This window comes from Hippocampus zosterae, chromosome 4 (genome assembly GCF_025434085.1).
Source record: "Hippocampus zosterae strain Florida chromosome 4, ASM2543408v3, whole genome shotgun sequence".
NCBI classification, from domain to species: domain Eukaryota; kingdom Metazoa; phylum Chordata; class Actinopteri; order Syngnathiformes; family Syngnathidae; genus Hippocampus; species Hippocampus zosterae.
Window position 1 is genome coordinate 13,324,576 of NC_067454.1, and position 14,083 is coordinate 13,338,658.

The 14,083-nt window shown below is 41.0% G+C and overlaps 2 protein-coding genes across 3 annotated transcripts in view; one reads left to right on the forward strand and one right to left on the reverse strand.

The window, feature by feature from the left end:
* The window catches only part of spon1a (spondin 1a), a 50,916-nt gene extending 37,378 nt beyond the window's left edge, over nt 1-13,538 (forward strand). Inside the window, exons 8-16 of one of the 2 annotated variants that reach the window (XM_052063466.1) lie at nt 2,052-2,253; nt 6,192-6,332; nt 7,635-7,710; nt 7,797-7,982; nt 8,402-8,572; nt 8,653-8,820; nt 9,948-10,112; nt 11,226-11,495; nt 12,475-13,538. In XM_052063466.1, the coding sequence (XP_051919426.1) occupies nt 2,052-2,253; nt 6,192-6,332; nt 7,635-7,710; nt 7,797-7,982; nt 8,402-8,572; nt 8,653-8,820; nt 9,948-10,112; nt 11,226-11,495; nt 12,475-12,638 (1,543 nt within the window). In that variant the 3' untranslated portion in view covers nt 12,639-13,538. The remainder of the gene's footprint in view (nt 1-2,051; nt 2,254-6,191; nt 6,333-7,634; nt 7,711-7,796; nt 7,983-8,401; nt 8,573-8,652; nt 8,821-9,947; nt 10,113-11,225; nt 11,496-12,474) is intronic. The other variant, XM_052063467.1, reaches the window with a different exon arrangement.
* Nucleotides 1-14,083, reverse strand: part of emc8 (ER membrane protein complex subunit 8) — a 681,399-nt gene that overhangs the window by 51,542 nt on the left and 615,774 nt on the right. The gene's annotated exons all lie outside the window — the stretch shown is intronic.

Genomic DNA, 14,083 nt, shown 5'->3' on the forward strand with positions numbered 1-14,083 from the left:
TTTCAGAGTGAGCGGGACCCAACGTCCATTTCAGTGGGAATAGTTTGCGGAAGGACTTTTTTTGCTTCCAGTGCATGAACCAAGGTTCTAAACACACAGCTTTTTTAGTTTCATCTGTAAGAATTTGACTAACTGACTTCAACTCCAACAAAGATTGGAGAAGATGCTCGTGATTTCTGAGTTCAATTTTGATCTTTAGGATGAAGATGCAAAACAAATCTCAGAAGAATGACAACTTTAATGGCCAGGTGCGATAAAATGATGGTTCATATGAATGTAACACACTTTCATGTCCATGTGCCTTAATTGTAAGGACAAAGTCTTGACAGCGAATACGATGAAAAATTCAATTATGCAATTCAGACGGGGTCACTGCAAATGACCCAATGCAAAAAAGTTCACTGCTGAATATTCAGTGTACCGGTAGATTGAAATGAACTTCAATTTGCTGACAGTGTTAAACTAGAATGGGAATTTTATTCAAATCGTGACATTTGAGTTCCTTTCCACGTACATGTTTTTGTTCGTCTAGCATTAAGTTTCGTGAATAATCAAACTGGTGCACAGAGGATGCTGCAGTAAATCTGAAAAAAAAAAAATGTTTAGCAGCAAATTAACGAAACATTTTCTCCTGAATTTATATTTGTGCAAGTCGATAACTTGTGCAAGGCGATCAAGAATTTTGGAATAACAAAAGCGGATCACTGAGGTCGTCTGTGATGATTAATGCCCTCCACTTTTTTTGTGCGAGCATCCTTGCTGTGTCTCTCCTTTGCTGTCAGTGACTTCTTGTGGAGCCCAGGTGGTGTCGAAGATAAATGTCAAAGTGCCTGTACTTTCTGCGAAAAAAAAAAGGCGAGTGAGTGTAGACTTCGCTTGCGCATTCCCAGGGGATGAAGGCTGTTCCTTGCCTTCAGGGGCCGTCATTAGCGAGAGAGCTCAAGGACAGGATTGAGTGCACCGAAGTCAAATGCATTAATAAAAATGACAGGTGGAAAAAAAAAGAGAGTCGCTTGCTAAGTGTCTCTGTGACACTGACTATTTTTTCACTTCTCATTTGTACATCATTCTAATTAATTTAGCCGGCAATCATAGATCAAGAGAGACAACCAGATATTTTTTCCAACCCCATTAGCTCGAGCACAGAGACGCCACTGATATGTTCTGTCTCATAAAACAGGCTCTTAAACTATTTTTTTAAAATTAGGAGTTAAAGATAAATGTTTCGAAGGCTTCAGTGGATGACTATTTTGCATTGTTCAGAGCTGTCTTTTTGTCATCCTCTGTACATGGAGCTTGTTGCCAGAGCCCTGCTGTGACAGTGCTTCAACTCAGTGTGATGCCAGAATCTATGAGAAAACTCTTGACAGATGACAGTGTTTAGTCTCTGTACAACAGTTACGTATTGGCAGAGGTAGGACTAAGTCATGTATGGGCATGTTGCAAGTAAGATGTAAGGTTTAAAGGTTAAGCAAGTCCCAATTTACCGTGGGGTTGGGGGAAATCGAGCAAGTTAAGTCGAATTAAGTCATTAATTACTTTGAGAGAGTTATGAAATCTTACTCAGTCAAAACTGCAGTGATAGTAAAAAAATAAAGTTGATCATTACACAAAAATGTACGCTATGTTATAAAATTAAACCAACAACTTAAGAGTATGAAATTAATGTACACACACGCACACAAAAATAAGCTTTTCCAATGTAAACAGAATGACTTGTCAAGTCAAAGACAAGTCGAGTTTCAGGAATGAGAAGTCAAAGTCAAGATGAGTCTTTCGAAAGTGTTTGCCAAACAAGTTGCAAATCATAAAACGAGTGACTTAAATATGTTGACTCGATTCCAAGTCTTGACACTTGAGTCACCTTCGCTGATGTGTCATTGCAGTCCTTATAAATCCAAGTACTTCCTTTAGCTGATATTTGAAGCTCCTTTTTGTATTTTGACTGGTAAATTGCCCTTAGTGGTAGACCACGTGAATATTTTACTTTGTTGCCTTCTGAGGCTATAGTAGAGCATAATCAAATCATAATGTCTCATTTTCTTCCCCAGGCGAGCTGCACCGTCCGCGGAGTTCTCGGTTGACCGGACCCGTCACCTCATGTCATTCCTGACAATGTTGGGACCCAGTCCTGACTGGAACGTAGGTCTGTCTGCAGAGGACTTGTGTACCAAAGAGTGTGGATGGGCCCAAAAAGTAGTCCAGGATCTCATCCCTTGGGATGCTGGCACTGACAGTGGGGTGTCATATGAGGTCAGTGAGATAGACTGTAATTGTATTTGTTGATGATCATTGTGATTATTATTTGGTCATTTTTATGATGATAATGAGGATGATTTTGTGTTACCTCCCCTGTTTAGCTTCTTAGTCATGCAGTATGTTGGCTCTGTCTGCCTTTTCAACCTTGAACGGTTTTGCTCTGCAACAGGAAAGTTTGATATATTCCCTCTGTGATTATTTTGCATTGTGATGGATATTTATTGGAAACGAAGTCTGGCAGAACTAGGTTTGAGGGGGCATGAACAGAGTGAAAAGAGCAAAAACAGCAGAGAACATAACCATATAAAAAGTGATATAACAACAGAGATTTTATGCAGTAGTTGGATTTTCTCTGTATTGTGTGCACACGGTATAGGCAGTTCTATACCCTGTGAAGAAAGCATTCAGGGTAGCAAAAAGGACGGGGCATCAGAGGGGTAATCAGCGCTACCAATTAAAAGTAGGAGTGGCTATGAAGTGCAATTTTAAACAGTCTGAGAAAGTAATATAAACATAAGGGCTGTGATAGCAATTAGAGAGTGGCCCCAAACCAAGTGACTAAATGCCATAGGCACGTATTTTCGGAGATATACTAGTGAATCAACACTGCCACAAATGCACATTGGAGGACGGGTGGACCACCCATCCCTCCGCCCCTTACTCAACACCCACACCTACCCCAAAAAGAGCAAGAGGCTCACACCCACCAACCACCTCTGTGGGAGGGCAACAATTCACAGAGAAGGGGGGTGGAGTATGTTTGGAGGAGTGAGGATGGTTGGGTTTGTTGAGGGGGAAAGGAGGGCGTGGGGGTCGGGGGGCAGCCTCGTCGCACCAAAGACACTCAACCAGAATGAGCCCAGCGCCACGAGTCCTGCCATGAGACAAGTGATTACACATTTACCTTATTGATATGATCACCGGATTCCTGATTAGTAATCGGGGTTCCTGTACTGTGTTTGTGTGCCCCACAGTGTAGTCGGGTGCATTAAAAATCAAGGACGTGTGAGGCTGGGCGCCAAGGCTAAAGGTCACTGCTGACCTTCAGCCTGCCCCCAAAATCCGAACCAAACAGCCCCTCAAAGCATGTACGATATGTATGTGGTGCATTTAAAAAAAACTGTCGAGGATAGGTAGAGTGGGCGTATTTGCAGCGACGTACAGCATTTGCTGATTTTGCTGAATGTCAATTCTGATCTATTCCAAACTTCCTCTTTACTTAACTCACCAAAATTGCGTTTACTGTTCATTAATTTCCAATGTTGAAGTGTCAAGTGTTCACTTTTTAAATTAAATCTGCACAGCTCGAAGCATCCGGATCGGTATTCTGATTTGCCTGGCTCAAGGGCACACACTCATTATGACAAAAGCACTATGTAATGCAGCCTTTGAGTTGAAGGTGATCGACCTGGTCATTGAAAAAAGGCGATCGAGACGTTATTCTTGAGCTTGAAGAAAATGAATCAATTATAGTTTTTGTTTTCGCCTTTTTTATGTGCAATCCATGCACGCAATACAGCAAAATTTATAGCAATTGGATATTGTACATAATTACTTCCACCAGCAGTAGAATTGCATATATATTACAGCAAAATAAGGTCTAAAATAGACACATTTGATGAAGATCCTGTGACAGCACATTCCCTCATCTATCCTTGTGAAAGATCTGACCCATAAAAGATATTATTGCCACCGACAATGGTGTTTGGCCTTTATTGCCTCGACTCTCAATTGAGTGCTCTTGTTTCACACTATTTCAGACCTTATCAAACCATTGAAGTCACAAAAACTTCTCCTCTCCACTTCTTCCCCCTGAATAACCCTCCTCCTCCTCCTCTCCTAATCTCAGAAGCATTCTGACCTTGTCATTACATCTTGTTTTCTTCCTCCTGCCTTCTGCTCGCATTGACAATCACTGCCTGCCTCATTTCTTCATATATGCACGGGCAGTTTGTAACGAATCAAGCCGAATCATCGCCCATCAGATTCTCCAAGAGAGAAGACAAGGACATCTTCCTCTCCTGCCCTCACCTTGAGATGCCGTTTACTATGTGCCTTAAGTCAACACTAAGAGATTTCTAGGCGTGTGTGTGTGTGTGTGTTTGATCAGACAGAACTCTTGGCTCCGTGTGTGAAATCCTTGGTGATCGACTTTATCTTACCTTGGAAGGAATGAATTCACTTCTTTGTGTCTTTCAGCTTCTTCTATATATCGGTGGACAATTGAAGTTGTTTATTGAATCAATATTTTAGCAAGTGCTCAACTTTATGACTAGAAGTATCAAACAAATTCAAGCAATAGAAGAGACCTGAGGCAGTGGACTTTGGTCATACAAGATTCTATAGTTATGTTCTATACCAGGGGTGGGCAAACTATGGCCCGCGGGCCGAATCCGGCCCGTTGGTTTCATTTCAACGCCAGGCGGCGCAGTTATTTGAAGTTGCAGAGCACAGGGAGGGAGGTGGAGATGACACGGAAGCCCGCAGTAGCGCCAACTCAAGCAACTCCCGCTCGATACGACGGAATAAGTTTCTCCGGCTGTCCGCGCCGCTATTTCTATCATTGGATCCAAAACAGCGACATGCAAGAGACTCTTTATTGCAGTGAGTTTTCCTGGAATTGCGAATATTTTTACGTCCTGTAGATCATGGCATCCAAACGAAGAGGAACAGTAATGGCCTCAGAAGAGAAAGTGAAGTGTATCTGATTAAACAAAGCAGGTTACAAAATACGAAACATTCAGGAGACGTTTGGAGTCGGAAAGTCTCAAATCTATGAAACTTTGAAAAACGAGGAAGCGATTCTGGCTACTTCCATGCTCAGAGTGAATTGCTTGCGGCTCGACTGACAGTCGAGTAAATACACGTTTCCAGGTATGGCTGTTTCCTGATTGACTGTTATCGTGCTAAAATCTTTCCACAAACTGGACCGCTAATAAGAGAGAAAGCAAATTCCATAACACTAACTATGGGCGTCGAAGACTTCGAAGCATCCCGTGGCTGGCATAAAAAATTCATTGCACGACATCAACTGAGCAACGCTGTCTTGTGTGGTGATCGAGGAGAGGTCAAGTTCGAGACAGTGAGTGAGTGGAAAGAAACCACCAGCTCTTTTACTTGTGTCATTTTGTAGCAAATAGTCCTAACTTTGTTATATTTTGTCACCTACCTATACTGTATGCTGCAGTTTTGGGGCAATATATTGTAGCACTTTGTTGCTTGTGTTGTCACACAAGTATGTTGTTAACATACTTGGACGTTCATACAGGACATATACCACAGTTGTTTCACTGTTCTCATAAAAAAGAAAAAGAAAAAAAAGGTAATACTTTAATGCTTTTGTTCTGTTTATGTTTGGTATAGACTGTCAATATGTACAGTTTTTTATATGAACCGTATCTTGTGCTGACCCGGCCCACCTGTCAAATTTAGAAATCAATGTGGCCCCCGAGCCAAAAAGTTTGCCCACCGCTGTTCTATACTCAGAATAATCAAGATATGATCAAGTAAGCTACCCCTTGTAATGTGAATTCAAAGAATGTTTTTTTATAAACAAACTATACATGTTTGAAGATAATTGTTGGAAACATTGGAGCATGAGATTGGCACGCGGAAAGTGCACTTATACAGACAAACTGCAAGATCCCCACTTGCAGATGATGAAGTTGGCTGTGGGCAATTGGAGATCACTTTTCCCTGATCGTAACCCCACGTGGCAAACTGTAAAATGACAGATTATCAAAAATCTCAAAATAGAAGCAGGATGGTGAAAACAGCAATTAATATTTTTGATTTTTGAAGTAGCTTCAGTGAACAATAAGTGTCATCAGGGCAGCACATCTCAAGTGTTCAACAATTGAGAAACAGGTATATTGAGATTTACTCACACTGCTGTTCTGTTATTTTTTTTCCCATATATGCGTCTCCTGTAGTCTCCCAACAAGCCTACCGTGCCTGAAGATAAGATTCGACCTCTGACCAGTCTGGATCACCCTCAGAGCCCTTTCTATGATCCTGAAGGAGGAGCCATCAGTCCTGTGGCCAGGGTCTTAGTGGAACGTATTGCCAGAAAGGTCGGTTGTCATGCTAATCACCGGCCTGTACTGGAACAAATAGAATATATAAAATAACACCAGTATGATGCGAGATCAAGTTCTGAATATTTGATTCTGCTGCTCTATATTTATTTATTGTTTTTGGTCACTGTCTGATCTGGCCTATTTAAATGCAAAACAAGCAGACTGGCAACCTCACTGATTGTGTTCTACCTTAAGCAGCTATGTCGTAACCTTACAGATGCCTTTCAAGCATTTTTTTTGAAACAGTGGTAATCGTGTGATCCAATAACACAGCGAGAGATTTGAACCAAGAAGCGGCAGGATACATACATTATTTTTAGTTATTTCTTGCAACGAAACATTGCACATTTTTTAAGTTGGCATTTATTGCATTGAGCTGGACATTTTAAAACTCCAGTATTTACGACTTGACTATCACAGGTACATCACAGTATTATTTTACTACCCAAGCCTAATGCACTATTCTGCTCCCCAAAACAAATTAGAACTCACAAAGTGGAATTGGCTTCACTTTATTATACTTTTTACACCATCAAGGTGGGGAGGATGAGGTGTTATGTGTTGTAGTGGTTAAAAAAGCTGAGAGTTCAACTTTTTGAACAGACAAAAGACAAAAATAAAAACAAAAGACAATCATTAAAGTGGCATTCATTACAGTTTAGACTTTTACGATTAAGATTAAGATATCCTTTATTTGTCCCACACTGGGGAAATTTACAGCCTCCAGCACTGTTCAATTAAGTGCAATATAAATACAAAATGCCACACATGCCAATGTGGCAGCAAACTACAACACACTGCAAGCTTTTTAAAAAAAAACAATGATACCTAGTGTTGTCTAGTGCAAAGAGAGTATAACAAAAAAAAACTGAGTGTGCTGACAGGCAATTACCTGTACAACCATTGTACAACGAAGTCTCTCGAGGCAAAATAATCTTGTATTCCTCATGGTTTAGTGGTTGACTCACCTGACTCGCCCTCTGTGCAGAGTACATTCAATTCTCACTCAGTAAAGGTATGACTGTGAGTGTGAATGGTTTTCAGTCTCCACATGTACCGTGTGATTGACTGGCGACCAGTCCAACCGGAAGCGATGCAGAAAATGTTTGGCTCGATGAATGTCACAATATAAGCCCTTGACTGGCATCTAGAGGCAGGTTTGGGAATTTCGTGTCAATTTCTTCCATTGCATTTTTATCCTGCCACATTTGGGTGATCCGTATTCCTTCTTGTCGTAGCCACGATTTTGAAAGAGGAAACGCAAAAAACCAATGAGCGTTTTGTTCTAATCTACAGGGGGAACAGTGCAACATAGTGCCAGACAATGTGGATGACATTGTGGCTGATATTGCCCAGGAGGAGAAAGAGGAAGGTCTAGATCGCACCCATTTCTCTTTTGCACCATCAGCATTGCATTGGGAGAGGGTGGTTCTAATGTCTCTATGATTTGCCACCCAGCAGACGACACCCCCGAGACATGCATCTACTCCAACTGGTCTCCGTGGTCAGCCTGCAGCTCAGCGACTTGTGAAAAGGGCAAGCGGATGAGGCAGAGGATGCTCAAGGCCCAGCTGGATCTCAGCGTTCCCTGTCCTCACACGCAGGATTTTGAGCCTTGCATGGGCCCGGGATGCAGTGATGAAGGCATGTAGTTGACATTTCAAGGTCGCAATGGGACAGGGAGGGTGGTGGGGGGGAGAACCTTTATCTCAAATTTGAAAATGAACTCATCATTTGAGACACTCAGTCTGAAGGATGACACCTGCCCAAGATGCTTTACGACCACTTTGATGTTTCACTCCATTTTATTGCAAGTTCTGGATGATCCCTTCCTTTTTATAGTTTACAAAGTGAAGGGTTACGACCGTAGTTGATTAGTGTAGTGCTATACATAATGTCATACATCATTTGCAGAGAACCTGTTGTCTCTATGGGACGCTTTGAAATTTATAGCAGGCACAGTTAAAGTAACTTTTAAATGTGATTTGCGAACATGATCCACTTTGGAAAGCTTGTCCTCTGTTTGTTCAAAGTCTAATTTGACTTTTTGTTTGATTCTTTAGATGCATCCACCTGTATTATGTCAGAGTGGATCACCTGGTCTCCCTGTAGCGTGTCATGTGGACGAGGCACACGTTCCAGGGAACGTTATGTGAAGCTATTCCCAGACGACGGCTCAGTCTGCACACTGACCACGGAGGAGACTGAAGATTGTGTCGTCAACGAAGAATGCTGTCAGATGCAATTTCTTTTCACGTCGAAAACTTAGCTGGAAGTCATTTTTTAAAAACTAATTCTCCTCACTTGTTCCCAGATCCCAGCAGCTGTCTGGTAACTGAATGGGGGGAATGGGATTCCTGCAGCGCCACTTGTGGTTTGGGAATGAAGAGAAGGGAGCGCATGGTGAAGATGCCTCCAGCAGATGGTTCCATTTGTGGAGCTGAGGTTCTCGAAGTGGAGAAGTGCATGATGCCAGAATGTCGTGAGTAAATGAGCTAAGCATTACGGCAGGGCTCCTGAATGATTATCTGCTCCTAAAATTTGAGACAGTGCAAGCCAAATGTTCATTTACTTGTGCCTGTGCCACCAGGAAATTTGCAGATTAAAAAAAAAATCATGTTTACAGTTTAAAAAGGAAAACTGTATTTCTCACCAAAATGTTAATCAGAAATTAAAAATCAAAAAGGCTATAAAGTATATTTCTTTTTTTTTAATACAGTGGTATTTATATGACATTTTCAAGTTACGAAACGCCTCAACAGGAAAATATTACCTCCTGTTATGAAGGAAATTACAAGATATGAAAGGTAAAAATACAGTATGGGTTGCTACTCGCAGCTCCAAGTTTCATGAACGCAACACACTTATAACTGCTCTGACATTTGGTACCGGTATTACCGAGCATCATCCTGGCATCCCATTGGCTAAGAGGGACCTCTACTGTATGAGTCCATGTGTGTAGATAGATAGATACAGTATTTGTTCATGCAGGGACCTTGTCATTCGTCCCTCGGGCCATGAGGCGTTCAGATGGATTTACCTAAATGTGAATCACCCAGAAAAAGTGTGCACTCGTCAGGCGATCGCTCACTATGCTGATGTTTGTCATGACCTTGGATCAGTTCTTGACAAAACACCAGACAAAAACTATTTCTGAGAGAGAACAAAGAGGGCAAAAAAACCCGATGAGGATGCAGTTAAAAGTTAAATGACCATTCATTTTATTCATTATTCTCATTTATTGTACAATAATCTAATTGTAACAGGTATTTGTTATATATTTTGATGCAGTTTTATGCTTTAGGAGACATGTATATCTGAATTGGAGGGTGCAGGGGGGGCTTGGAACGGATTAGGGCATTTACTTGGAAAACGCGTCTCTACTGATAAAATTTGCTCGTTAAGAAATTTCTTCCAGAACCAATAAATTTCATAAGTAGAGGTACAGCTATATTAATATATAAAAACTAATTATGGAAAATGTGCATCTTTACATTGCTATATTTTATTACACAATATGGATCTTTGATGCTGGTGCATAGATACAAAATGTACATTTTCTTCTCAGCAGCTCTTTCTTTCAGATAAAATGTGTCCGCTTGTGTATAGATACGATCCCGTGCATGCTGACTATGTGGTCTGAGTGGAGCGACTGCAGCGTCACGTGTGGAAAGGGGCTACGAACACGCCAGCGTATGCTCAAGTCGCCGGTTGAGCTCGGAGACTGCACGGAAGAGTTGGATCAGGTGGAGAAATGCATGCTGCCGGAATGTCGTAAGTTGTAAAGACTTTACATGCAAGCGCATCGTAAACTCAGGTGGCACTTATTCAAATTAAGTGCAGCCAATAAAAAAATAAGTCAATGACCTCAGTTGTTTGTTACATCTAAAGTGCACTTATATTCACTTGTTTGTCATGTTAAATAATGTGTTGATTATTGTAATATATTGTAATATATTGATTATTGATTATTAATGTGTTGTTGTTGTGTGTTGAGTCTCCTGTGATGAAAAATAGTATTTCGCTTCATGAGTCATTTCAACAATTTTTCAGCTGCAAAAGCAAGATACAGAATGAGAAACCCCCACCCCAAAGAGCTTAAGGGTTTTTTTAAATTTTGAGGCCCACAGCACACTAATACCTGTCTGTCAAATTCAGCCATTGTATCTTTGCTGCATTGCTTCCAAATCAGTGACATTGACAAACTTTTTCTTCTCCTTTTAGCGTGTCCCATTCGAGGTCGTCACAGTGCATCGGTCTTTTGAACCCTTCCTCTCTAACTACCCTCATGTCTTCCCTTTTCGTGTCCATTGACCTTATTTTAAGTCTTCCTCTTGGTCTCTTGCCTAGAAGCTCCATTCTCATCATCGCTCGACCAATATACTCAGTCTGTGTCCTCTGGACTTGCCCAAGCCATCAATGTGTACTCTTTTGAAGATTGTCTCCAAAACATAACCTCTGATGAGATAATTTCTAATCCTTTTACAACCAAGTCACTCCATCTGCTCCTTGGCTTCACTGCAGATCACAATATCAACTGCGAATATTATGGTCCAAAGGGTATCCCACTCTAGCCTCATTTGACCGCAAAGTGAAAGGGGCTCCGAACTGATCCTTGCTGCAGTCCCACCTCCATCTTAGACTCCTCTCTCACACATCATACTTGCCTTACACTAGTGTAGAAAAACGTATCTACCACGACAGACTTGCTCTTGCAGTACCACAGCTCCTCTTTTCCAATTTGTAAGTGACCTTGTTTTTAGATGTGTTATCAAATTATTGGATGAAAAACTGTCACGCCAGGATTCACATCTCACCTTCAAGCAGGTTGACCTTGTTTGGTTTGTCATCTTTGCTCATGACAGCTTTGTCTTGTGCACTTGTCAGCCATAGAATGTGTCATGTCCGACTGGAGCGAGTGGTCCGAGTGCAATAAATCCTGCGGGAAAGGCCACACGATCAGGACACGCACAGTGAAGTCGGAGCCTCAGTTTGGAGGAGACCACTGTCCTGAAAGCATCCAGAGGAAAAAGTGCAAGATAAGAAAGTGCACCAGAGGAGGACCGGGGAACAGCGATGAGAAGAAACAGCGCAAGGAGCAGCGAGAAAAAAGGAGGAGCAAACAGGGCAGAACAGAGGTCACCTCTGAGCATCCAGGTCGGTGTCTCTCTTTTTTTCACTGTCATGGAATCAACTCTATTCATCCCAGAAAAGCATTTTAGCCTCACTTTTGTATCCAAATTGTTTGCGAAGTCAACAAACACAAAAGGCAGCAAAGTTCAGGCATCATCGTGTTACGACCAACAGATGTACTGGCTTCAATGAATGAATGAATAGCAATTACAGGTCACTCTTGTAGAGAACCGTTGTCTTACGGTCTTAGCTTCTTGCTGTCTGTAGTTGTCTGACTAAAAAAATAAAAAACACTGGTCAATATATGCTAATTTTCCTTGGAGGGACAATGTAAACCCATCAAAATGATTCTCAAAAAAATGCATTCCTCAAATGGTCTTCACGATTAAAGACACATTCCTCCCACTGGAATCAGATTTATGTCGTTCAGACTACTGGAGGTAGTTTGATCATGAAATACTTTGAAAATGTAGAGTTTGATTGTTCTGACGTTCATGTTATTGCGGTTGTTGAAGACAGGAGAACAATTTTACGACAACGACCAGCAGAGCAGCGTTCATGCCCTCAGTAGTTTGCTGGCAACATGTTTTCTGGGTTAAATGACGAGACTCGTATTTCTTAGAAAGAATCAGTGCAGTGCATTTATTGAATTCGATAATTTGGTTTTGCATTTTCATTATTCTCTGTTGTTTTGATGTCATTTATAGCACTATGATGGATTTGTGCAACAACTTTTATGCATCATAAAATCGCAAACAATTAGAGAAAGTCTGGTTGGATATGTTGGTCATTTAATACCACACATTCTTAGTCAATTGGTGATTGTTTCTCTTCATCATTAACACTTCATGCACCCTCTAACCTGACAACATGATAAGCTGTCCACTGTAGTAACCACTGTCCCTGAAAGGGTGAAGGAAGATGGGATGACGGCCCAATTCTTGTTGAGGCTGTTCATTGACAATCATCTGTCAATCTGTACCTCTTTCTGTCAATCATCTAGGATGCAAAATGCGGCCATGGTCAAGTTGGACGGAATGTACCAAAGTGTGCGGCGGAGGTATTCAAGAACGGCTTATGACTGTGAAGCAAAGGTTCAAGACTGCACAGTTGTCCAGCTGCAAGGACAGGAAGGAGATCCGAGCTTGTAACGTGCACCCCTGCTAGGAAGGATTCATGGGATGGCATTGGGAGGAGTGGGGGTTGGGGCGGGGGGCTGAGAAAAACAGCAGGCATTGTAAGTTGTCACGCAATCTTTTTAGGGCTCTCACACCATTTCCTATACACCTTGTAGCAATCAAAGTAAAATTCTGGTCATTTCTGATGATTTGACTGAGAGGTAATGACATGGCTGGGTGGGTGTTTTAAAGTTGAAATAATGCCCTCTGCTATCTACTCCGCATTCCTCAGGACTTTTCCCTGAGGCGTTACAATTCCAGTAATCAAATGGGTTTTGTTTCATTCTATCGTTCCGTTGACAGCTATCAGAAGTTTGAGGGAAGCGTTTGTGTCTTATTTTGTTTTAAAGTTTTCATCAGGAGACAGATATGAAGATCTGACACTTCAAACAAGACTTGATGACTCTTCTGTGCTGTAGCTCCAATACACTTTTGCAAGATGACTAGAAATGTGTTATAATGAATGAATATATGTTGGAACCATTCAGAATTGATTTCATCACTCAATACTTGTTATATCTTGTGGTATTCTTAGTCATATACGCTAGTAATTTAAAGCACACGTGCCCAGCCATTCCAAGGTTTTCACTGCCTTCCGTAATTATTTTGGGGTCACACGACATTGAATTTTTACCCAACATTGTTGTTCAGTAGATATGCCGCATTTGGAAGTGAGTTTATTTAACTTTCTTGATTATTTAGATATGTTTCCCTGTGTATTTGCTTTTTAAAAAATGTCTGAAGATTCTTACCAAAGTATTACGTAGATGTTTTGAAATGTTTTCCTCACCCTTTTTTTGTTGCTTTCCCCCCCTCCCTCTAACATGTTTATATTTTGGAATAACATTACCTTTACAATAAAAGTAAATGTGACAACTTGTCAACTGGATACGTGTTTTGTTTTTTTTATTCACTACCATGTATAGTAAGGCCTTTTTGAACGAAAAAAAACATCCATGAATAGTAAGGCATTTTTAGCTGAAAAAAACGATCATGTATAGTAAGGCCTTTTTGGACGAAATTTTTAGCCGAAAAAAACGACCATGTATACGAAGCCGTTTTTTAATGAAATATTTTAGCCCAAAAAAACGACCACGTTTAAGAAGTCGTTTTTAGCGGAAAAAAAAAGACCATGTATAGTAAGGCCTTTTCGGACGAAAAAAGCCAACCATGTCTAGTAAGGCATTTTTGGACGAAATTTTTAGCCGAAAAAAACGACCATGTATAGTAAGGCGTTTTTAGCCGGAAAAAAACAACCATGTGTACTAAGGCGTTTTTGGACGAAATTTTTTAGCCGAAAAAAACGACCATTTGGAAAACATCGAAGGCGTTTTGGTGGGGTTTTTGGGGGTTAAAAACGCCTTACCATACATGCTCGTTTTTTTTTCGGCTAAAAATGTCGTCCAAAAATGCCTTACTATACATGGTCGTTTT